Raw genomic sequence first — 24,969 nt, 5'->3', positions numbered from 1 at the left:
GCAACCCGCGGCCGGGCCGCACGCCCGCAGGGCCGCCGCCTCCGCCCCGGGGCGCGGGCATCGCCGCCGGCCGGGAGCGAGCGGGGCAGAGCCGGGCACCGCCAGGCCCCGGCCGCGCCACGGGTCTGCGAGGAGACGGGCGCTGGGCGGGCAGCGGCTGCACCGGCACCGTCCCGCTGCTGCAGGCCGGCACGGCGCGGGAAGCGCCTCCTCCCCCCGGGCCCCCCCGCTCCCTCCGCCCGCCCGCGCCAGGCCCGCCCGGCAGACAGCGCCCCCCGGCGGCCGCGGAGCGCTGGGGCAGGGCCCGCGCAGCTCCCCATTGGCCGGCGACTCCCGCCCCGTGCCCGCTCATTGGCTGCTGCAGGTAACTGTGGTTCCTGGGCGGTTGCCCCACCCTTATGCTCCGCCATTGGCTGCTGCTCGGACCCCGCCCCCGGTGACGCGATGGGGCGGGACGCCTCTGATTTGGCTTTTCTGGTTGGGAGCGCGCAGCCGCCTGCGGGATGTGATTGGTGCACGGGGCTCCGCCCGCTGATTGGATGTAGCTCCCGTCCCTTTTTTCCCTGCGGCCTGCTCCGTCCTACGTGAGGTCAGTTCCGGTCCTCTTCCCGGGTCACGCCTCACGTGACCCGCGCCGCTTGCGGCGCGGGACGCCCGCGCGCAGCCAATCCCGGCGCGCCTGGCGGCCCCCATTCAAAGTCGGCGGGCGCGGCGGCCAATCGCGAGGCGCGCCCGCCCCCGCGCGCGCTGACGGGCGTGGGGGGCGGCCAATGGGGCGCGGCGGGGCCTGGCCGGGGCGGCAGCGGCAGCGGCTGGGCTCGGCGGCGCTGCGAGGCGGCGATGGCGGAGCGGGGCGGCGGCGGCGGCGCGGGGGCCGGCGGCGGCGAGGGGGAGGCGGCGGCGGAGCGGTACGGCAGCGAGCTCAGGTACCGCGCGGCGGCGGGCGCGGGGGCGGGCTCTCGCGGGGGCCGCGGCGCGGCCCGGCCTGGCCCGGCCCGCCCGCCGCGGCCTTCCCGCAGCGCCGCCCGCGGGCCCGGCCTGCGCCCGGCGGGCGGCCGGCGGCCGCGGCGGGGGAGCGGGCCCGGGCCCGGGCCCGGGCCTGGGCCTGGGCGCGGGCGCGGCCGGAGGGGCGGGGCGCGGCCGGGGCGGGCGGCCCGGCGGGAGCGGCTCTCGCCGCCTCCATTTTCTGTCTCCGCGTGCGGCTGGCGCCGGGACGGGCCCGGCGGGGCGGCCGAGCCCTCGTCGCGGGGCCGGGGGCCGCCTGCCGCGGCTCCGCTCTCGGGCGTGGGGCTGGGCGGCCGGGGAGCGGCGGCGGGCGGGCGGGGCGCCCGGCGGGGTCCCCCTTGCCAGCCCCCGCCGGCAGCGGCTGCCCCTCGCCCTCCCCGCGCCGCTCGCGTCCAGGTCAGCAGGAGCAGGGCTGCCCCGCGGTCTGGCGCCGAGCTGCGTGCGTGTTGCCGTTCACCTTCTCATAACCTTTGTTTTTTTCAATTTTGAGTCATCATGCCAACATTGGTATTGCACTGGCACTAAATGGTGGGCAAAATTGTTTTCCTGAGAGCAGCAGAAGAGCGTTTGTTGGTTCCAAAGGTGAACGTTTTTTTCTATATATACATTTACAAAGCTCCCTGTGTAGAGGGTCGGGTGGCACAGCGGGTGTACTGAGAGGCTCAGCGTTCAAATCCCACCGTAGGTTGCAAACGTGAAGGATGTAGGTAGCCCTGGCAGACACTCGTACTACAGGATAATTAAACCCCTTGGCGTGACTGACAGCCGTTGCTTGAGAAGCCTAGGGTGTGCGTGCAGACAGGAATCAGAGTTGCAGGTCACGTTGAAGGAGCTCTGGCAGGTCTGGATGTGCTTCCGCAATGCCTGCCTACCCCAATCCTGGCTCTGGGTTATTCATTTCCATGAATAAAAATTCACTCGTGAGGACTAATGAACCTGAATTGTAAAGGGGAAGAAGCTCTTGAAGTAGTTGCGTGCTTAACTTTGTTTATTCAAACTTGGCATTTTTTTCCACACTCTTTCAATTTTTTTGTTAGGGTTTTTCCCTGTTTATTGTAAGAGTTGATTTTCTTACAGCTAAGCAGCAAAAGAAAATAAACTTTGTTTCCCTTTGGCCTTATCCACAGAATGGCTCAGCAGCAAGCACTGAGATTTCGTGGCCCAGCTCCCCCACCAAATGCAGTCATGAGAGGCCCACCGCCTCTCATGCGACCACCTCCACCTTTTGGTATGATGCGAGGTCCTCCTCCACCACCTCGCCCCCCTTTCGGACGTCCTCCGTTTGATCCAAACATGCCTCCGATGCCACCTCCGGGAGGGATTCCTCCACCAATGGGACCTCCACATTTACAGGTAAAGAATGGGAGATTCTCTCAGCTCGTTGAGTTGGGATTTAGGGATTTTTCTTGTTTGTTTTCGCATGTGGAAATAATAAAAGGAGAGGCATTAAGATGGCTGAAAAAAACAGCAGAGCATGATGAAAACATAAGGCTTGTGCATGGTATTATAAAACTAATGCATACCTGTGGCACGTAAACACAACTTCTCTTTAGCTCCTTGAGGCAATTCTAAATTAATCAATTATGCAGTTAGGATACGCTCACCAGCAGAGTCTTTACTAAAACCTGACTGCGTGTTGGTGCCCTGTGGCCGTGCAGAATGCAGGATTCAGCTGTGCTGGGATTTCTGAACGCCTCAAAGCAGGCGCGTGAGGTGCACAGCAGCCTTCTAGGGTGCCTGTATTCACTTACTGAGGTAACGATGGACACGCGCAAAGACCAACAGAGAAGGTGCGGCTAAATTCCGTGTGGGTTCCAGCATGAGCCACGCCTGCCATAGCTGTGGTAGTTTGTTATTGCTGATCCCGAGGGATTGCTCAGGTGGGCAGGTCGCAGTTCTGAGAAGCAGGTGTAGAATCAGTGACCAGGTGTGTTTTGCTTCGGCACTGTGTTCAGGAGGGCGCATTGTTAGCAATGTAGCAGAAATTGTCAACGTGCTGACAAAGAAAAATTGAACATTTGGAAAAAAAAATAAGAGTAGGCTCAGCGTTTGACTGGAGAGGCTGCAGGCGGTCCTTGTGCTGACATACGTTTACTCTGGGCAGAGGGGGAATGCTCTTTATCTTAGGTTTGTTGTTGTGTTTTGTTTGTTTTTTTTAAAACTTGCAGCATTCCTCACATCTGCAGGCACCCTATGAGTGCCTGCTGGGCTCAAGTAAGATAGATTTCTGTCTGTATTTCATGGTGACGTACATTTAAGTTCTTTCGCCTGCTTTTCAGAGACTCAGACAGTTTAAAAGGTACAACACATTTGCGCATAAGAAATGTATCGTTTTAATAGCATTGTAGGAGTACGGTGTTATTAGGGCAGTGTAATTACTGTGTGGGACTGCGGGCAGGCCTACAAGGAGGTGAATAGTACTACGTGGTTTATAAATAATGGTTTAAATCCGCTGTTTGTAATAGAATAGTGAAAACTTTAGTGCCGTGGAATTTATTTTAAAATGTAGGGATGTGGGCAAGATGGAAGGAGAACATGCTGACATGGGTTATTTCATGGTATTTTAGGTCCTGCTTTGCATAAGGTTTTTGGCAGCAGGGCTATGGGAGCTGTTTTCCCCATTACTCTTAATGCAGATTGGTTCACTGTATAGCTCTGCGGATGTGTGAAACGGAGGGAGCGGTATGAGAGGAAGCAAAGAAGCAGCGAGAGCAGGAACGAGGACTTAAGCTGGGCTTCATCTGAAATAAACTAACATCAATTGTAGTTTGATTTTGTGTGCTATGATCACCCCGAGCATAAGATTCCAAGAAGAAACCAGTGTGTGTTTTCCATAGCAGTTTTCTCTCCATCTTCTCCAACATAAAGCGTGTTGTTAGAACTTGGAGTGCTCAGGAGGTGTGACGTAGCTATTCATTTCATTGAAACATTCTCAGCTGAACAGAAGTCCGGTGGGATTGAAGACTGAAACAGTACGTTTGAGGGGTGTGAACAACCCCGCTCACGTTGTTGAATGTCATCTTTTCTCTTCCTTTTATTCAGTACTAGGGGCCTTGTTCTATGGTATGTTTTCATGCTCAGCTTAAGTTTATTTAAGACTATTTCCACCTACTGCGGCTTTGTTCTGATGCTTTATGATCCCGTTTTCCCTCTTGGTGTTAATATTCATGTGCCCATGCACTATCTTGAAAGTGCTGAAGCAATGAAGAGTGTCGGAGTGTGCAGTGGAACTCAGACTGAGGGCAGGGAACAGGACCTTGCAGTTTCAAGAATCAGCCAGAGTTAATTTGAAGCCCCAAGCCTAGCTGCTGACCTCTCCTTGATTTATGTGTTTGATTTGTATTCTCAATGTGCTTCAGCTCTCAGCTGTTACACCATAGCTGTTTTATCGTGCCATGCAGTAAGCGTGTTTTCTGCCACTCATTACCGTACATGGAATCCATGCACCAAGCATGTCTACATTTTTCATGCCATATCAGCACTGTGCTCTGCTTTGCACCGAATGTTTGGTTTTTCGCTTCTCATCCTGCTTCTGGTACGAGGGGAGACACGATGTTGAAAGGTCCTGTGGTAGAAACGGAGGAGAGAGCGTGCTTAGAGCAGAGCCGAAGGGCGTTCTGGATGCCCTGGCTGTACACCTGGCATCCCCTCCTGCTCCCGGGACTGCCCTGGAACAGTCTAACCCCTTTTTTTTTGTCCGGAAAGCAGCAACAGCAGGCAAAAAGTGAGCTCCACTGGATTCTTTTTACAGGTTGTAGTGGTAAAGAGAAAGATCATCTCGTGGCCAGATGGAGGGGCTGTGGAGAAGAAATAAAGAAGGAAGGAAAGGCTGTAGTTACCTTAATGGCTTTTTTTTTTTTCTGATACACTGGATTTCCTGCACACATCCTAGCTTCAGCAGAGCCCTAGTCTTGCTGCATGTGCACGTTTCACTTTTGGGCCTGTCAGTTATGAGTGCAGAGCTAGAAGGTTTTTACCAGTGAGCTGTCTTGGTATTGCCTTTGTGAAGAGGAAATCTTTTGCATCACAAGTTCAATTAGAAATGGAGTGATGGAGATAATTAGGTCAGTTGTAGGTGTATGCAGAGTAAGTTAAAGAACTTGGTGGATTTTGTTGACTGTCTTTTTTTATAGGGAAATATTCACTATACTTGTTATGCACAGGAAATTTCAGAACAGTCCAAATAAACAAGTAGAATAAAAGAACTTAATGTACCTTGAATGCGAAAGCAGGCGTTCGGGCTTTCAGGTAACAGTGGTGTGCAGGGCAGTTCTGGATTTCTTATGATGATGCAATAATGAAAATGTAATTTGATATTTTTCTTTTCTTTTTTTAAAATTAGCACTAGTTAGAATTTTAGTTAATGGGAAATTGAGAAGTGTAATGGATTGTAATGAAATCCGCTGCTCTGCTAGGCTGATAAGTTGGATGCTTGCTTGTAATTTATATTTTTATATATATATATTTCTTCACTGGGATGGTCATTGTGTAACTGTTTGATTGGTATATTTGATTCACAGCTGGGGATGTCTGAATTATTCAGGAGCAGTTCTTCCATTCTTTCTTGCATTGGGATATTTTTGCCTTTTCAGGAGAGGGGTTTTCTCTCATCCCACTTCTTTTCATGCCACTTTTTTCTGATGCTTTGCATTTACGTTGGCATTGCAGAAGTGAAATGCTTACTGCAGCTGTTCTGCCATAGGTGGTGGCTTGTCAGGAAGCGCATTCTCTGAGCTGGTAGCGTTAGGTTGTTAAAGCAGCTCTCTGAGTGGTAGGGTTAACCTTGTGATAGTTGTACTGTCTGTTGGTGCTCTAATAAAGGAAAACTCTGCTTGAAAATTGTATTATCATCATCATCATTATTATTGTTGTTATATGCCTTTAGAGACCACCATTTATGCCTCCTCCCATGGGTAGCATGCCACCACCTCCTGGTATGATGTTCCCTCCAGGAATGCCGCCTGTCACTGCCCCTGGAACACCAGCAATGCCCCCAGCTGAAGAGATATGGGTAGAAAACAAAACTCCAGATGGCAAGGTAAGATGGTTACCAGAAACAGCGAAGTAATGGGTGTTTACTGCTGTTGTGAGCATGTCGTCATACACAGTCTTGCACTGTGGCAAAACCCTATGCTCTTGTCTAGCCTTTTAATAATTATTTTTAAAACAGGAGGAACTGGACCATTTATAAATGCCTCTCCTCCAGATAAGCAGTTGTTTGATGGCGACATTCTTAAATTGTAGGTCTATTTCTATAACGCGCGTACACGTGAGTCAGCGTGGACTAAGCCAGATGGGGTGAAAGTTATTCAGCAGTCGGAGTTGACGCCGATGCTGGCTGCCCAGGCCCAGGCGCAAGCCCAGGCCCAGGCCCAAGCAGTAGGTGCCTCCACGCCGACCACCAGTAGTCCTGCATCCGCAGCGTCTCCATCCACGTCCTCGAGTACTCAGTCCTCCACAACCTCTACCACAACCACAGCCACTTCCGTTTCACAGACGATTTCCAGTGAGTAACTGAGGGTTTCTCAAGCTTTGCAATGGTGGGGAACAGATGGTGGGGATGCTGCTTTGGGGAATTACTGCGGCAAAAACTTGGTATCCAGGAGGAAGTTGTTTCAACATGAAGTGGAGTATGGGTTTAAAGTACAGTATTTGATCCAGAAGAACCTTGCATGCGAACCTTCCTCCCCCTGCCCCAGTCTGAAAGAGTTACTTCAGGAGAGTAATACTAGATCAGTATGCAACCCTTTTTCTTTAAGTCTTTGTATATTTTTCTTCTGCTGTTATCACATCATCTCAAAGCTATTAATGCGTCCATTTCCTTTTGACTATAGATAAAGCTAAATTGTTTTTAAAAGTATCTCACAAGAAAAGTTAATCTGAGGTAGGAGTTACAGTTGTAGCAATGTCCTCTTTGTTTCCAACATGGCATCTGTTGCTTAAAGAGGCTGGATCTTTGCCGCTCCTGGCTGCGGAGAATTGGTTGATTGCAGAATAGAGCTTCTTCTGGTGTATTACTTTTATTAGCATTATTCTTCTGACTAAGCCTCGTAAGTTCCCATTTGCTAGACTTGCACAAAAGAGGAAAAAGAAAGTCCTTAGAGCCATTATTGTTCGCTCATGACCTTTGAATAATAGTCTGAAGATTACTGCTGTGTACATGGGCTGAGCCTTTGCTTTTAAGGGTTTGCCAACTGAGGGAACCTCAAGAGGAAAGGGGACTGAATTTATGCAGCATGCACATAATGCATGTTTATACATAGTATCTGCATATAATATAAATAGTATGATTTATACTGTACTTTGGCATATATATGCTGACAAAGTGCCTCTAGTGCAGAGCACCTATATAGAGATGTATCTTATGTAGTATTTGCATGCGAGTATGTCACCAGCAGACAATGAGTAAGATCACCTAGCATGAACAAAGCAAGGTACGCTTGTTAAGGAACAGTTTGGTTAGTGTTACTGCCTACGCGCAGGGCTACTGAAAGCACAGCATCGATCCTGGTCAGGAATCCTGTTGTTTGACAGCCTTGATCATTGTAGCTGCACTGGCAAAAATGTGCACACTGAGTCTCGGGCCAAAGGGCGTGCAGAAGATGAGCGATTGCTGAACTGTTCTAATTCCAGCTGTAGTGTAGAGTTGCATCCCCTGGAATTATTTCATCTTTTTCCTGTAACAGGTGAGACAAGTCAAGCTTAACTCACCATTTACCCCAAACTTTAGAGATCTGTGTATGAAAGGGAGTCAAATTTAGGTAACCCTCAAACTATGCTTTCAGTTAACACTGGAGGGAGGACAGATCATTAGAGTAGCAAATAATTTGTATTGCTGAAAGCATTTTAGGACTTTTATTTAATTTGAAAGGTAACTTAGTACTGCGTTGAGCTGCTTTGTTGAAATATGGTCTACTCTAACCGTTTTGCTGAGTAACAAGAATCAGGTAGGAGGTGAATGTTAGCTTCTGGCATAATGCCAGGCTGTTGAGAACTGATCCTGCTTTTGGAATAGCACTTTATGCACCTTCTCTGAAGCAAAATTTCCTAATAGCAAACGCTGAGAGTCTGTTCCACTTCTACCTGTTCTACCTGCTAAACTTTGTCTTTGCTTTCAAGAACTGTTACTGTTGGTGTCTGTGCCTAGGTGATAAAATTTTATCATTTAAAATAATTTTATAACCCTCAGACTTGGCCTGTAAAAAAACTGGGACTTCTGGCTGAGCTTCATTCTTGTCTGGTACTGATTTGACTTAGGCCTTAAAACAAATCACATACTGACTGTCTGCTCTGTTTCCCTAAATTTTAGGCAGTGCTAAGAACTTTCACCCTTTCCGAAACACTTAACAAGAGATCAAAAATCTTTATTTAAATATGTTAATACTGGTGTGTTATTGGGAATGCTTCTGGTGGTCATTAAATAACTGAAGAATAAGCACACTATGCCCGTATATTATATAGTCATAAGTTGGTATGGTTTCTTTTTTTTTTTTTTTTTTTTTTAGTTAGCTCATTTTTTACAACAGTTTTTCCTCCCCTCCACCAAATCTTATGGTGTAAATTTGCAAGGCTGGTCAGTGAGTTTAATCAGTCGTGTCTCTAGTTCCTGTTTGCCAGTGCTTTGATACACAGCACTTTTATTCTCGGTTAAATGCTGATTTCAGTCATGCTGCAAGGATTATGGAAATGAATGCTAGTAATGTATTTTCCCACTGGGAGGCACTGAAGACCAAGAAAGTTCTTGCAGCTTCTGAACAAAAGTACTTTCCTTTTCCTTGCTTATTTACACATTTTTTTATTGACATTTTTCCATTCTTGGATCACAGCTTAATAAGCATAGTTTTAGACACACCGTTGTCATGCCCACGCTGCTGCCGTTATTGTTAAAAAGCAGAACCAATGTTCATTTAACATAAGAACAATCTTTTTCCATTTGAAACTCTCTGTAACATTCCCTTTCTATTTTTCTGAACAGGGATACAGAGGCTATATTTGTCCTTGGTACACCCTTGCTACTGCTGTAGAGACTTGTTAGGTGTAAAGAATGGGACAAAGTAAAATTTGAAATTTACTTTCTTTGTGGATATTTAATGTTACAGAGAAGGCAAAGGGGTTTTTTTGTCCAAGAGTGTCTTCCTGCTGATTATACCTAAGCATATCTGCTTATGTAATGTCTGTTGGGAAACAGAGAGCCAGTATGTTTGCAGCAAATATATTGTAGTGTCTAAGATACAAGGTGTTCTTTGTTTTTTTTTATCAGCACCTACCACACAAGACCAGACCCCGAGTTCGGGTGTTTCAGTTGCCACACCATCAGTCAGTGTTTCAACCTCTGCTCCTTCTGCTACACCTGTGCAGACTGTACCCCAGCCAGTCCCACAGACATTGCCTCCTGCAGTTCCTCATGCAGTACCTCAACCAACTGCAGCAATTCCTGCTTTTCCACCAGTAATGGTACCTCCATTTCGTGTCCCCCTTCCTGGCATGCCTATTCCACTTCCAGGTAAATTGGCGAACTGTAATTGTCTTGTCCGCTACATGTCCATGTTGTCAATTTGTTTGCACTCATGTGTCCACTGTGTACGGAACTTGCCTGAATCCTCTCCACTCAGAGTATTTTTGAAAGAATTCAGGGTTAGCAGACAGACTTTTTAATTAACAAAGAACATGAAATTTTTTTGACTTCTAGTTCTTTGATATACATATCAGAAAACAGCTGCATTTAAACATGTAAACCTTTTTCTTTTAGATGATAGGAAAATATAAGAATTGCACTAAACACTTCTTAATCTCAAGGCACATGTCTATCTTGTCATCCTATTTAAAAAAAAGTGAGCTTCTGGACAGAATCCATATGTGACTCTGAGAATCTTGTAGCACTGTATTTTACTAATTGCAACATTGCTATGATTTTTTTCTACTTGCTTGATTTAGACCTTAAGTCTTGTGTATAAATATTTATTAGGACATGGATCATAGCTGAAATAAATCAAAAGAAAAGAATATATTTATGAGCAGGAAGAATTACCATTCAAATGCATTACCCCTCAATGATGTTAGGTGTTCCCAGTTCTCTTGGTTTGCAGCTATCAGGTATGATGCTGAATGCTTATGTAAAATGTTGAGGTTTAAACCGAGGACCGTAATGCAGGCATTCAAGATGCTAGGGTATTATTCATAGGCTTTGGGTGTAAAAACCATTGAGAAGAAATTCTTAGATGGCAGCCCACTGGTTCCTGGGTAAATCATATTTTCTTAAGTTTTAGAAAATATTTAGATACTTAAGGAACTAATTTTAGTCTGGCAAAACTTTGGACTCGACTGCTGTTTGTAATTGCTGCAGAGGTCCTCCTAAGAGGACGCTTTAAATACCATGTTTCAGTTTGCATGGATACAGTTGAGTTCCTGTTCTAGTACAAAAGTAATTAATGCTTTTTCAGTGTGCAGTAGTACTAAATATATACTAAGAGCTGCTGATTTTCTGTTGCAAAGGAAGGTTTGAGACTGCAGTTCTGTTGGAAACAAGTTAGTTTCTGATTAGGAATTACGAAGAAACAGCTCTGAGCGGCAGCCTCATATTTTTGACTCTGTAGGAGCTGAGTGAGGTGACTTCTTTCCTGCTGTCCTTTTAACGCATTGATCCAGTACATATGCAGGGAGGCCTTTACCTTCCATCAAATTGGTTGGATGAAAAGTAATCCTTTATAACACTTCTTTGATAAAGGATATAAGTATGAAAGTAGTTAAAATGGGTATTAGTTCTGCTAACTCGAAGAGAGGACCAACTTTTAGTTGCCTCTGCTTTTAGGATAGTCTTCTAAAATAACTGGGTGAAGCTACTTCAACCTGTAATTTGCTTGGAAAAGAAATCACAGTGTAGTACTCATTGTTTTAAGACAGGAAGAAAATACTATTCTGAACATGACACTCAAGGCTGAAGGAAAAATGGATAAAGGATAGTGGGAGAACTCTGATGTCTGTGTATTTGTGAGGTTTGGAAGAACAATAAAAAAGTAAGCCTTAAAGGTGAATGTCCTTAACTGCAATCTCTGACACTGCCAGCAAGGGATCAGCATAGAGTGAAGGGTCCTTACATACCTTTGAAGGATATAATCATCTACTCAAGCGTGAACTGTCAGGGGAAATGTGGATGGTCAAAGCAGTAGAGAAGAGTGCCAGTGAAAATGGATGTGCTGGGTTGTGTGCTTGGGATGGCTTTTTTCATAAGCTCTCAGTCAAAAAGTTTTGTGTGTAGTGCAATACAGAAGGAAAGACAGAGCAAGAACATTGATCTTCTCCTTCTTATACTCGTTTTTCAAAAGATTTTTTTTCAGAACTTTCCTGGTAGCAAGTCTTAGATCTGGCCTCTTCTGTTCTCACAGTGAGATGAGCCTTTTGGGTGGAACCCATAATACATAGGAAGGATACCTGGCAGTAAAGTGTGTGCTTCCACTAACAAGTCTAATTTGTCATTTTGCCTGATTACAGAATAAAATGAATCTCCTTCTTCCAGCTAATTCTGGCTGGAGTTGGTTGTAATGGTTTATAAACAGCGTAAAAGATAAGGAAACCTTTAAAATATTTTACGGTAACAAGAAACTAAAGAGAAGTCAAAATGACTTCATGGCAGTATAAGATGAAGTCAGAAAGGCTTATTGTATAGATGTTTGGGGCTTTCAGCACTAGATTATTATATCAGGAGATCGCTTTCAAGTTAGAGAGACAGAGCTGAACAATACCATTGTCAAGTGATTTCAAAGTTAATCTCTGTATTATACTATAGTAAGATGGAACAATGGAAGAGTTGATTAGTGATATCTCATAATCTCAGATCTTAAAAAGTAAGTCTGCTTTCTCTTAATTCATATGTTAAAAGTTAGTTGTATGTTTGAGAATGCACTTGGCAGAGGAAACGGCTTGGGTATTTGCTAAGTCTTATCTGCGCTGCAGTATCTCTAATTTCAGTGATCCCGCAGATGGCATTATTTATACTGACCCAGTTTTAAGACATGCTGTAACTTCCTTAACAAAACGAATTTTCAGATTCATTTTCAAGTACATAACGTGAACCCTCCCCCACAAATTTAGACAAACACTTCATTCAGTGCTGTTTGAGTCAATGTTTTTGTGTCTCAATTCATACTTTTTTTTTTAATAAAACTAGTTTTGGATTCTTTCATTGAAATTATTATTAAAGAACATTACAATTTTGTCTTCTCAGAAATATTTTTTAAATAAATTGGCAGCATTTTTGTATGCTTTCCATACTAGATCTCTAATGAAGAAAAATAGAAATTACTTTGGTTATAAACACAGGGGTTTAATTTCACTTTGCGCTGGAGGATTTCTCACCTCAGATGACGGAATTGAAACCATTTAAGGGGAAGTTTCTGAAGTATTTCCATTTCTGAGTGTTCAGACTGGGCCAACGTAGAGAGAACTTCTACAGTTTCCTTCCGCACCCTAAAATGAAGGCTTTTGGAAAGACGTTCCCTTTACCCCAATCTAATTTCCTACTGAATTTTGCGTCTAATTGAAGAGGATTAGATGCTTCCCTCTTTGTGGCCTTTCTATGTCATTTCTTAATGAGCTGGAGAGCAGAACCGTGCATGATGCTACCTTTATGAGGACTAGTTACGCTGCTTTTTGAGCATTTTTCAGCTCGTGACATTCTTGATAATGAAAAATAAAGAAAATGTTTGCTGCCACTGACCTAGTGCAGCTTTGTGTACCTGTTTGCAGCTTCATTGCTTTTATTTCTTTTCTCCCCCCTTCTTCCACCTCCAGCCTTTCCGTAATGACCCTCATAACCTCAGCTTTCCCTCTGGGTTGAACTTGGCTTTCACCCTGCCACGGCTTGCTAGTCTGACTAGTTAAATCTGTCCTTCTACTCTTACCACTGCTTTCTAAATGCAGCAGCAGACTGAAAATAGCAAAGACCGTTAGTTTCGCTTTGCTGCTGCTCCTCTGATGGATCTGTCCGAGCACAGGCTGTCAGTGGAAAACAGCACCATTAGTAGATTGTTTTCTGATGGTACTGCCCTACAAGGAGAGCTGAGTTCCCCCTTGAATGAACTTAAACCCCTGAGTCTTCATTGAAATACCTTTTTTCTTTTTAATGATGTCCCAGTAATTTGCTAAACAGCTGGTTTAATGTAGGCAGAAACTGCTGCTGCAGCTTAAAATTAGTTTTATACTTGATCTGGCATAAAACATTGGAGCAAAAATGATTCATGCTTCTTGCCGGGAGGCTTTCTCTTTGCCAGCTGAAAATGGCATTCCAAATTGTAGCAGGAAATCTGTAGCATCCAGACTCCCAGTGGTAGCTGACATACAATGGCAGCTTTCCAACATGCTTGCTTATCCATTTTACAGGTGTAGCAATGATGCAAATAGTCAGCTGCCCGTATGTAAAGACAGTCGCTACCACCAAGACCGGTAATTTTCAAAACCATCTTAGTTCGTTTTGTCTGTAAGTTGGCATGGTAGTGAATGTTGTTGTTTATCTTTTATTTATTTATTTGCTTCCCCAATTGAATGAATATATATACTTTATTTTCAAAACCAGTATAAATGCAAATATCATATTTGGCCAGGAAATAACTTTCCCAAATAACTGTTAGTGTTAGCTTATTTTATACAACAAATCCAGTACAGTTTTCTGTAATCATTGAGTTCTGTAATAATTGTGAACCTCTTCATGCCCATACTTCTTAGTTACTAGTTTCTTGTGTGTGGATTTTTGTTTTTCCTACTTCCACATGTATAGTGACATGATTGTGCTCGCATGTTGGTGTGCGTGTATGTGCATCTTAGTATAAATTTTCATTTTTCAAATTGTGGATTTAAGAAAAGTCACTTACTGAGAATACTTTATGGCAATGCGTAAAGTGTGCTTTTCCATTATTTAAAGAGATAGACTTTTTCATACAAATGTTAAGCTCAAAATTATGATCTTGTAGTTCTAGTATTATCCAATTTGTTTTTCTAGAACTTGTCATTCAAAATATGTTCAGTATATCTATTTTGTTGGGATGAGTAGAGAAATAATAGAATAACGTAGCATTCTGGCTTTCTTATCTGCAGATATTTACTTGACATTTTGCTTTAGGATGTGAATAAAATGTTTTTTCCAATCGGTCTTCAGTACTAAACAAAACCGTCACGCAATCTGAAATTATTTCGTTCTCATCATTTTTTATTCAAGGCTCTGAATTAACGTTAACTTTTTTTAAGTCAGGATTTAAGATTTATCAGAGTTCTGCTCAGTATTATATGGCTCAAATACAAGCCACTGTTGTCTTTTTTTTTTTAAGAGCAATAGGAATATCTCTTAAAATGATAGCATAATTAAACAGTGGAGTAGATTTTTTTTTTTAAATAATTGTTTGCTATAGAGATCTAATAACGACTTTTTTGATAAATAGAGTACTTAATTTTGAAGTATTAAACCAAATGTCTAAAAACTTTGTGCTGTGCAGAATTACACATTACTCTAAAATAAAAAGCCATCTAATTTGCCTGGTAATATGGGCAGTACTGATTGTAAAACACAGGAAGAAAATTTAGTAACAATGCATTGCTTTCCAATTTAATTTTTAAAACAATCTTTATATTTATTTAGATAGGTTGTTTATTTGTAAATTAAGTCAGTGAAGTGCTAGGTTTTGGTTCTTGGGTACTTCCTTGTCACTTACTGTTGTCTTTCCTCTTTTCTTTTCTTTTCTTTTTTCTTTTCTTTTTCTTTCTTTTTCTTTGCCCAGGTGTCTTGCCAGGCATGGCCCCTCCCATCGTACCTATGATCCATCCTCAGGTTGCTATTGCCGCTTCACCTGCTACGCTGGCTGGAGCAACAGCAGTCTCTGAGTGGACAGAGTACAAAACAGCAGATGGAAAGACTTACTATTATAACAATAGGACTCTGGAGTCAACGTGGGAAAAACCCCAAGAACTGAAAGAAAAAGGTACTTTTTTTTTTTAATACAGCTGTATATAGGCAAAATTGCTTAGACCGTTAATGGCTGTGTTTGAAAATGTGAACAAGAATATTTCTAATCCCTTATCTCTCTTAATAATATTTCGAAATCCTGATTATAAGTATCTGTTTGAGTTGCTCTTGAGTCTGAAAGTTACAGTTTCTTTGTTTCCCACTGTATTGTAAGAGTATTTGGTTCTCGAGTTGCTTCCAAATCCTGTGACGCTTGGGTAAATGCACGTTTCCACTCCAACAGAAACTAAGTACGTACTCAGGTGTTTGAGAAGATCCCAATTGCAGAAAGATAAAAAGTGAGGGAAAAATTCAGTTATTCTCAAGACTGTAAAGCAGGGAAGAATGAAGATCATGGAAATGCTAAATTTCAGACCTTCAAAAACTAACTATGTAAACAGATTTGGAATATGAGGAAAAAATAAATTACCTCCCCCTGTCTGTATCCCTAAGTCATATTCTGGTCATATTCTGTGACTTGCGTTTATTTGAATCCACATTATATCCATGGGTGTTGTTATATTGCAGGGAAATGTTCTTGTATCATAAATAAGGAAGAAGAGGCAAAAATCCTGTGGCTTTTCTTCAGTTTATATAGTCTTTTAGGAAAACAAGTCCAGTCGGACCCAAATAGTTCTTCCTTTTATTGTCTGCTGAATTTTTCAGTTACAAGAAATCTTTGTTTAGACAAATTCAGAACACTTACACAGTTAGCTAGTTTAATTAATACCCATCTTTCTAATAATTCAGGTTTAAATAATAGCTCTTCTTTTTACTGAGGTGAAAACATCTAAGACAGCAAATACCAATTTTGCTGAGTAAAGATTATACATTTTATAATTCTTTAAGTGGGTACAGAGCAATCCTCAGATGATTCTCTGTGAATTTTCTATGCTTGTTTGGGTTTTTTGATTTGGTTTGGGTTTGGTTTGGGTTTTTTTTGTCAACAGTATTTCAGATCTGAAAGCGGTCTTCAGTGTTGCACTGTTGGTTGCAACTGTTGGTTGATATTTCTATTGCTGTTTCAGCTATTTCTATTGGTACGCTTTAGTTAGCTTTTTAACATAATAGGCTGCCTTACAATATTTCCTTTTCCACTCCCAAGTTGATCTTGGTGCAGGAGATAATCACGTCTTTATAAGCAGACACCGTGAAGCCCAAGAAGGACAAGAAGTGATGAAAATACATGAGAAATAAGTTTTGTTTTGCTGTTGTGCTTGGAAAATCATACTGATAAAAATAAATCTGTTGTGGTCTGTAATGGTTTCTTAATAATACTAAGGAAAATTCTATCTTTATTTAGAAAAAATGGAAGAGAAGATTAAAGAGCCAATTAAAGAACCTACGGAGGAGCCTTTACCAATGGAGACAGAAGAAGAAGAGCCAAAAGAAGAACCTATAAAAGAACTTATAAAGGAGGTAAAAGACCTTGCAACCAAATAGTCAGTATCGCCATTTTGAATCCTACATCCTACAGGTGTGGATGCATCTGTAGACCAGGCATGTTGACAGGAGACATGGTTAGTAATTTGAGTTCTTAAATTCCTCGGGTGGTTTTGAAAGCCTTCCCTTTTTGGACTCATAGCTTCCCCTCCCCCGCCCCTCCCCCCCTTTTTTTTTTCCTTTTCACATAAGGAAAAAAGGACATTTAAAGGAAAAATACAGAGTATGTGAGTTAAGAAATTAGTAAGAACATGGAAAAAAGTTAACTAATTACAGAGACATGTTGTTCTCCTGCTGATTTTAGTGTGTTCAGAAAAATACAACTTGTCCTGAATGTTTGAAATCTTTAAATTAATAGCTTTTTCTCTATTTCTTTACTTCTTTATTTTGAACAATTTTGAAACAAAGCTTACGCATTCTCCATGTGCTGTAACTGATAAGTTTAGTCTGTTAGGAACACGTGTCCTAGAAAATGCCTGTAGTGTTTACCTTGCAGTAAACAAAATTAACTTTTTCTTGTAAGGCATTTTGTCATGCTGAGAAAGTATAGTTCTTGAAGATGCTAAGGTGTTTGAATGAAAATTAAAGCTTTTTATACTGATTTCTGTGAACTTCAATGTAGCTTAGTAGGCAAAAGCACAGAATTCAGTTGCTGGTTTTTTATTACCACTCTGCCCTGTTTACTTTTGAGGTAGCTGCTAGTTTGCTTATTTCCATTACAAAGGTTACTGCAGATTTTTGACTGTTTTGTACTACGTCTCATTTTCAAGTAAATTAATTTAAAGGATAAATCAAAATGTCTTTGTGAGGAACTACACCCTTGCCCCTGTATTCAGGCCTTGATTCAAGGATTCATGCAAATCTAGGAAAGCATTTGAATAAGGTTTTCTTGAAGTCAAAGTTAAGTAAACACTTAGAGGTTTTCTGAATTGAGATTTTTGAATAGCAGTTGCTGTCTGCGTGTTGAAATTCCAATGCTTCCGTTTTAAGCATGGATGAAGTGTAATTGTGAGCTGTTTGTTAGCATTGTTTCAAAATACATTTGCTTGTTTTAAACAAGTTAATTACTTTATAATAAATAATTAGCTAGCTGTCATTGCCTGAATCCTGTAACTTGTTTTTTCCTTGAGGAGCCAAAAGAGGAAGAAATGACTGAAGAAGAAAAAGCAGCTCAGAAGGCCAAGCCGGTTGCAACCACTCCTATTCCAGGAACCCCGTGGTAGGTAACGGTTTTCCCTATGGCCTGCTACGGCGGGACTGAAACATCGTTTCCTGTAGCCACCGGGAAGGTCTCTGGGTATTTAGAACAAGTAACACTGTGTGAAGATCCTGTTCTTGCTACGCTTCTGTCCCAAATAACATTGGATTTCTCCAGCCAGCACTGTTCACACTGTGCCAGCACTCATAACGTTCAGCGGTGTGTGTATAGCCTTTCTGCCACACACTAACTGCGGTCCTATGAGGTGCGCTACCAGTATAGATTCCATATCCCAGACCCCTTCATCTGCCACTGATTCCTCCTGATCTGGTGTGAAATACTGGCCAAAAAAAGTCTTTTGCCCTTAAGCCTTGGGGAATGAATAGGTGCAGTTGATGGCCAAACCAATTTTCTTCTTTCCTTTCCCGCTTGGCATAGATACTCATCAGGTGCCTATGTGTATAATGGCATGCTGAGGTTACTCTTGCTGTAATATACGTAACTCATCTTTGTGTGTTTGGATGACCAAGGTAGAAATCTTACTGATGGGAAAGGGATGTTGTTTTAATTTTTGCAACTTAGCCATTGATGCTTTTTTCTTAATGTTTGATATTTAAAACTGTCTCCCTTCAAATTATCTCTGTGGTTCTTTCATCCCGTCATTTATAAAATTCTGGCAAGATCATTAGGTTGCTTTTTCTAGTATTTTGTGGGGCATTGAAGAGATGAGGTACGTTTTATCCCAAAATCTGATTCAGCTGTGTAAAATATTTTTCTAGAGAAGAACTGAATATTCTGCAGCTCCTGATAAAAAGCATTTTTAAAATTGCATTTCAAGTCTGCTAGCAGAGAAAAGCAGTAAGTCAGTATTCCATTTGGACAGTAGGAGCTGGTAGCTGCCTGGTGGCTGTGCAGCAAGTGTAACCTGGATCTGTCTGTGACCATTCTGCTTGCTTCAGTCTTTGAATATGGTAACAGGTATACAGACGGAATGAAGACAAAGATAATACAAGACTTCCTGTCTGACTGTTAAATTTCTAGGTGCGTGGTGTGGACTGGTGATGAGCGTGTCTTCTTCTATAACCCTACCACTCGTCTTTCTATGTGGGACCGACCAGATGACCTAATTGGAAGAGCTGATGTGGACAAAATTATTCAAGAACCTCCTCACAAAAAAGGGATGGAAGAAGGAAAAAAACTTAGTAAGAGCCATCTTACTGCCTTCTTAAGAAGTCTGAATATAATTTATCACTTATTTTGTGTTGATTTTCAAAACTAGTAACACTTAAATAAGTGAGAGAAATGTAAGGACATACTGAAAAATGTTATAGCTTTGGAATTTAAGAAGGCTGGTGGGAATGCAGATTTATAGGGTCCTTTAGAAAAAAACAGTCTATCGAAGAAAGTAGATACTAACAAGGTTGATTTTTTTTTTTTTTTTTAAATGCCAACAGGCTGAAAAAACCCACAGTTTTTACTGACTGAAAAAAAGGACTGTGTTTGTTTTATAAGCAAGAGGAATTTGGGGGCTAGAAAAGGTTAATCATAATGTACGAATGGGCTCTCACAGAAGGGGATTTAACTTGGAGGACATCAACTGGAATACAGTTTGGAAACAGCTGCCAAGAGCAGAGAACATTCAAGAGGCTGCTGAGATGAGACTTCTTTCTGGCATGAGTTCTAGTAAATGATCCTGGGATGACATGTGGGCTTGGTAGTTGGAGGAGAGCAAAGTACAAGGAGGTAATCAGGAGATCCAAATGTACTTCATTAGATTTAGCCTGAGGTTTTTTTTCCCTGGAAATAAGAGGTCAGTGTTTGTCGTTTTAAATACAAAGTTGGCCACGAGTCCACTGGTTCTGCCACCAAATTCCGATAGTGTTATTCTGAAAACAACTGAAAACCATATGTCTTCCTTTGTCAGAATACATTATTGCTGCACACATTGTCCTCTCTTTTTGCACAAGGTTTCATTTGTAATTTACAAACTTTTCATAAAGATAAAATCTAAAGTATTATTGAAATCTGTTACAGTTAGAGAAGAACATGAATCTACAGAGGACGCAAACGAAGATGAGCCTATTAAAATTAAAAAGCGCAAGTAAGTTTGCTTTTTCAATACTAAGTGATCCGTAGATAAAATAACTAAAGTTTTTCATCTGAACGTTGTGTATACCGCTGTATTCAGCAGAGTAGTAACAGTAACTAATAGGACTGGTGAACACAATCGTCAACTGTCTGCTATTTTACTTTAGCAGCTCAGGTATTTGATATTTCTCCGAGATAGCTGAAATTAATGTGTAGCATCTCCTTTGGAAATCATTTGAAATGGAAATAAATGGTGTAAGTTATTTGGTGAATCCAAGCAATATTTTGAGTACAGTTTATCTTAAATAGCTTGTTTCTGTTGCTTGTTTACCTAGCTTGCTAATTTCTGTGCACAAGGCTTTGTTGCCAAAAAATCCATCCGCCTAGATTTTCATAGTGATTACTCTGTTTTCACTCTATTATAAAGGTTTAAGAGTTCTGTTTAGGTCTTTTGGTCTGTTTTGCCTATTGGAAGCGATATACGCCCCTTCACTCTGAGTTACTTGCACGCGCTGTTTTAAAAGTAGTTTTACCATTTTATTTGTTATTGTGTACTCCTAGGGATGATCATGAAGTTGTTAGCAATTAAGGCTTTGAGTTTGCATTTGGGACGAAGCACATTTGCTCTTTGTAAACATACATCAACAAACAGCACACTTTTTTCCAGAAATGCTTTGATGGATTAATGTGTCACTTGGCGTTACGGCACTTTCTGTTGTAATGATTGTAAGGTATTCTCAATTTGAGCTAACTCCCTTAGCCATAGTCTTTTCACAGAGCCTCATGGTCTTGAACAGGAGATAAGAAAATTAGTGCAGTTAATGTAAAATCTATTGCACATCTGGTGAGACCGTTGAACACAGCCAGAATGTGCCAACTTCTTGGAGTCATTTGTTGGCGCTGAAGTTACTGAGAATACCTTGGTTCTTGAGCTCTTTCAGTGTGAAGGCATTCATATCCAAGTCTCAAAGAATGGCTTTCATGATTTGTAAGTCTACGCTTCTGAAGTAATCTGTTATATCCATTCTGTCCTGGTGTAGTTCAATTTCTAACCTACAGGGTTGACATATTACTTCTCAAGTTATACCATATGTTTAATTTTTTTCAGGAAAGATGATAACAAAGATATTGATTCAGAGAAGGAGGCTGCTATGGAAGCCGAAATTAAAGCCGCTCGAGAGAGAGCCATTGTCCCTCTGGAGGCTCGGATGAAACAATTCAAGGACATGCTTCTAGAGAGAGGGGTCAGAGATATCTGTGTGTGTGTGTATATGTGAGAAGGGGAGAGAGGGAGGGGGAGGTTCAGGCAGAGGTCTCAATTCTTTGCGAATTCAGAACTTGCAGTGCTTTATGTGAGGAAAACAATCTCATCCTTCCTCTGGTTAATGGATGCATTTGGTACAAGACTCCATATTTCAAAGAATGTTACAATTATAGCAAAATTTTGATTTCTAAGTAACTGAAATTTAACAGTATCAAGACAGATTTTGTTTTTGTAACTTTTTTTCCCAAGTTAAGTAATTACCTAATTGAAAGCTGCCATTGAAAGTAAATGGGACACACAAACTGGACACGTCCTTAATGTTTTTGGAAATGTTCCTACATGAGAAAAGCAGTAAGTTCCACCATGGTCTGTACACTCTTACCCTTAAGTGGGACACTTCTTGCTTTTAGTTAACTAAATTTGAAATCTGCTTGAATACCAGTTTTGATAGATAAATTACACTATTAGAATATAAATTTATATAGTAACTTTAAAAAATGGAAGTGGTTCCAGCTGCCTATGCCGCTTTCATTTAGTTTCAATAACTGGATTTTATGGGATAGTTTTAATAAAGCTTATTTAAGATGAGCTTGAAGGTGTATCAATCTCTTGTAGCAGAACTGTTTACACTCATAACATTTAGAAAAGGTACAGAGCAGGCATGGGATATGAGAACACACAATCTCAAGGCTTTCTTCTGATGTACTTTTTTTTTTAAATGTCACACAGTAGTAGTAATTAAGCGTGTGTTATTATTTACAAGTTTTCAGAGCCAATTAGTGCTGAAACTTGCTATGGCAGCCTCTATCATCTATTAGCAATGAAGACTTCAGGATGAGTTTGTTTCCCTCTTTTCATCAGGTGTCCTATAGTTTTCAAGCAAAACTGTACAACCTCCGTATATTTGAGGAATTTTAACCATTAGTTAAAATCTGATTTTTTTTAATTAAAGGTCTCTGCTTTTTCAACATGGGAGAAAGAGCTACACAAGATAGTTTTTGATCCTCGTTACTTACTTCTCAACCCAAAAGAAAGAAAACAGGTAAAAGAGAAGTCAAATTCACTCCCCATCCAGACACACCTACTACAGGGTTTATCTAAATCCTCAGTCCGCTATTTTTGTTTCTGCTAACCTTCCAGACTAATCAGTGTTGCAAGGGATTTTTGTTATGATTAGGGTTTGTCTGGAAATGGAAGAAGTCAGCAAGAAAAGAAGTGAGTTGATAGTTTTTATTTTTCCTGTGGTTGGAAGATCTGATATTTTAACACAGTGAAAGTTGTGTGCATATAGAGAGCTCCCAAAACTGGAATGAAATGTTGAGAATCATCAGTATCTCTTCAAAATATTGGCACAATGAACAATCTATCTATTTATTAAAAAACCCAAAAAGTGGTTGGGGGAGAAACTAAAGCGCATTTTTATTGTTAAGCAAGTTCTCACTGCAGAAATTTTTCTTCAAATGGATGTAGGGAAATGGAAAACTTCAAGAGTACAGGGAGTGTCTGCTGTCTTAAACATATGGCCCAGAAAAATATTAATATGACATGAATGTGTAAGAAACTTCTTCACAGGTCTCAGATTACGTGTTTAGATACAGTACACTACATGTTCAGCAGATTGGGGTAATCTGCATATTCAAATACAAAGAGTTCCTAGCCCTTCTTTCTACCTCATCTGTGTTGGTTCTGTGGTGAGAGGAAAGGAAATAGGAGAAAAGGAAAGAAATGGGGTTTTTCCTCCCTCTTGCCTAGAGCTCATGTGGCTCCAGGTTTGTATGTTTTGTGTCGGTGACTGGTGTTTCTGTAGGTATTTGATCAGTATGTGAAAACCCGAGCAGAAGAAGAACGCAAGGAGAAGAAAAACAAAATAATGCAGGCCAAGGAGGATTTCAAGAAAATGATGGAAGAAGCAAAGATCAATCCAAGGTAGGAGCTTCTTTCTTGTTCGTATGCATAAGCTCTATTAGAACGAAGTATGTTGGGTGGTGTTAGGTAGATTAACCTCTCTCAAAATGGGCAAAGAGGAGAAAAATCATCAGACATTGTTGAAATCTTCTTTTGCCTGCTTGTATTCACCTAACCTGTGAAATAATACATTGTGATTTATAAAAATGTGATTTATAATGATTTATGTATTTTAAGTCATTTTGAAGAAATCCCCAGCATGCTGTCTTGATTGTGAGAAAGGTCTCATGATCCACCACAAGTTTTCTTTAATAACCCTGCTTCTTCTTAAGAATATTAGTAGCCTCTGAGAAGTACTAGGGAGGCTTCTTCAGTCGGGGGGGCGGGGTTTGAAAGAATGTTTTTCTGGTTACAAAGTATGTTAATAATACGATGGAATGTTCTGGTTGCTTTAATATAGAAATTATTACATACCCCTCACATTCAGACCTACTTGCAGTGGTAATAGCAAGGTGATGACAGTGAATGTACTAACATTCAAGATTTTATTGCTAGAATTGTTTGTTTCACAGCTTTCCCACAGAGTTCATGAAATATGTGCTTATGTCACCAGATGAGCTCTAAAGCATTCTCTTTCAGCATCTCTTGGCTTATCTGGCATTAATTCTTTTACAGTGAAATAACAACTCATTTGTTTCAGTTCAGCTTAATTTTTTCAGTGACCCGTGTTGGAAATCTGGTGGAAGCCAGTGTTATGTTAACTTTTAAATTACTTCAAATCTGATTAATAACTCCTTTAAAACACCTGTCTGCTCATTTAATAAGGGTAGCAGTTTCGGCAGTAGTAGGCTGGGAAGAATGGAGGCATGAAAATGTTTTAAGAAAAAGTTCATCGGTAATAAGTTTAATATATAATTCAGAGACTCACATGGACTATTATGTTAGCTTTGGTATCCTCAGCTTCCGAGATATCTCCGGTGTGTCATATTGGGACTGACTCTTATCTGATTATGGGTTGGGGTGGGAAAGAGAGTTCCAGCTGAAATACTGTCTTGTTTAATCTTATCCTTTGTCTTCTGGTTTCAGTGTTTGTCTAAAGATATTGCTGTACTTCTGTGAGTGCCAGACTGGTTTTTTATCATCTGTCTCAGTCCAACATGCTCAAGAGTTTGTGTTCCACTTCACTTAAACAGCTCTTGTTCTTCAATATAGCTGTACATTCACTTTCTAATCTTTTTGAATAAGCTACCAAATTCTCTTCTTGTTTCAATTTACCCTACAGCAACAGTAGGCTGGATTTTCCAAGTCTAATTATTTCCATGCTGTGATGAAAACATTCGTATGATTATAAGTGTCTCACGTATTCTTGGGGCCAGATTTGCATCAGAGCTTGGAAAAAGCACAGTAGTGGTTTTTTTCGAGGTAAGTGGCAGTACTATATCTACTGCACAGATTGGAATCTGGCCCTGGAGGTGAGAGAACAGTCAGGGAAATGCTGTGGGGATAACGGGTTGCAAGCCCAGTATTGCTGCATCTGCCCATAGTGTTTAAAATATTTCCAGCTCCATGTGTTTTAAGATCAGGCTGTACAATGTTAACTGTAGGAGGAAAAATTGATTCAGCCAGTGTTCTATTGTGACTAATACCAAAAGGTGATTTTCTTGGTGAACTCTTAGCATGGTTTGGCTGCAAGTGAATGCACGTAAAATTTTCAGTTTCACAGCTGTGAAATACCTGGACAGACTGGTGGCTGAACTGCTAACCCACAAAAAAGAAGATTTTTGTAGACAACCGAGTTTTTTCATTTCTTCTTCTTGGTTGCATTGTAATCTCTCTTCCTACACCTGCACTTTCTGCAGGTAGCTGTTTTCAAACAAACAAACAAAAAACCCCTGTAAGTCTCTAACGATACCTTTCATGTGTGTGCCTAAACCTGACTCCTTTCTATATAGTTCATTGATCAAGCAACTCTATAGTGAGACCATAGGATGTTGCCGCCTTTTTTTTTTTTTTTTTTTTTTAAATTGTGCTCTGGCATGTATTCTAGCAGAAGAAATATTTCTCTGCTGAACCTGCTTC

General features: G+C 41.4%; 1 protein-coding gene across 7 annotated transcripts in view; it reads left to right on the top strand.

Annotated features, from left to right (window-relative positions):
- Positions 1-565: 565 nt before the first annotated feature.
- The window catches only part of TCERG1 (transcription elongation regulator 1), a 34,670-nt gene continuing 10,266 nt past the window's right edge, over positions 566-24,969 (top strand). Inside the window, exons 1-15 of one of the 7 annotated variants that reach the window (XM_075509389.1) lie at positions 912-926; positions 1,496-1,587; positions 2,133-2,358; positions 5,891-6,043; positions 6,250-6,511; positions 9,266-9,508; positions 13,381-13,443; positions 14,769-14,969; positions 16,296-16,411; positions 17,566-17,654; positions 18,675-18,835; positions 19,668-19,734; positions 20,830-20,965; positions 21,938-22,027; positions 22,793-22,911. In XM_075509389.1, coding sequence (XP_075365504.1) covers positions 2,134-2,358; positions 5,891-6,043; positions 6,250-6,511; positions 9,266-9,508; positions 13,381-13,443; positions 14,769-14,969; positions 16,296-16,411; positions 17,566-17,654; positions 18,675-18,835; positions 19,668-19,734; positions 20,830-20,965; positions 21,938-22,027; positions 22,793-22,911 — 1,925 coding nt within the window. In that variant the 5' untranslated portion in view covers positions 912-926; positions 1,496-1,587; position 2,133. Of the gene's footprint in view, positions 590-654; positions 927-1,495; positions 1,588-2,132; positions 2,359-5,890; positions 6,044-6,249; positions 6,512-9,265; positions 9,509-13,380; positions 13,444-14,768; positions 14,970-16,295; positions 16,412-17,565; positions 17,655-18,674; positions 18,836-19,667; positions 19,735-20,829; positions 20,966-21,937; positions 22,028-22,792; positions 22,912-24,969 lie in introns of those variants that run through there. The other 6 variants (XM_075509390.1, XM_075509387.1, XM_075509386.1 and 3 more) reach the window with 6 other exon arrangements.

The sequence above is a fragment of the Mycteria americana genome, chromosome 8, assembly GCF_035582795.1.
Source record: "Mycteria americana isolate JAX WOST 10 ecotype Jacksonville Zoo and Gardens chromosome 8, USCA_MyAme_1.0, whole genome shotgun sequence".
In the NCBI taxonomy this organism is placed as follows: domain Eukaryota; kingdom Metazoa; phylum Chordata; class Aves; order Ciconiiformes; family Ciconiidae; genus Mycteria; species Mycteria americana.
Note: the sequence above shows the minus strand (reverse complement) of the source record. Positions and strands in the feature narration are given on the sequence as shown.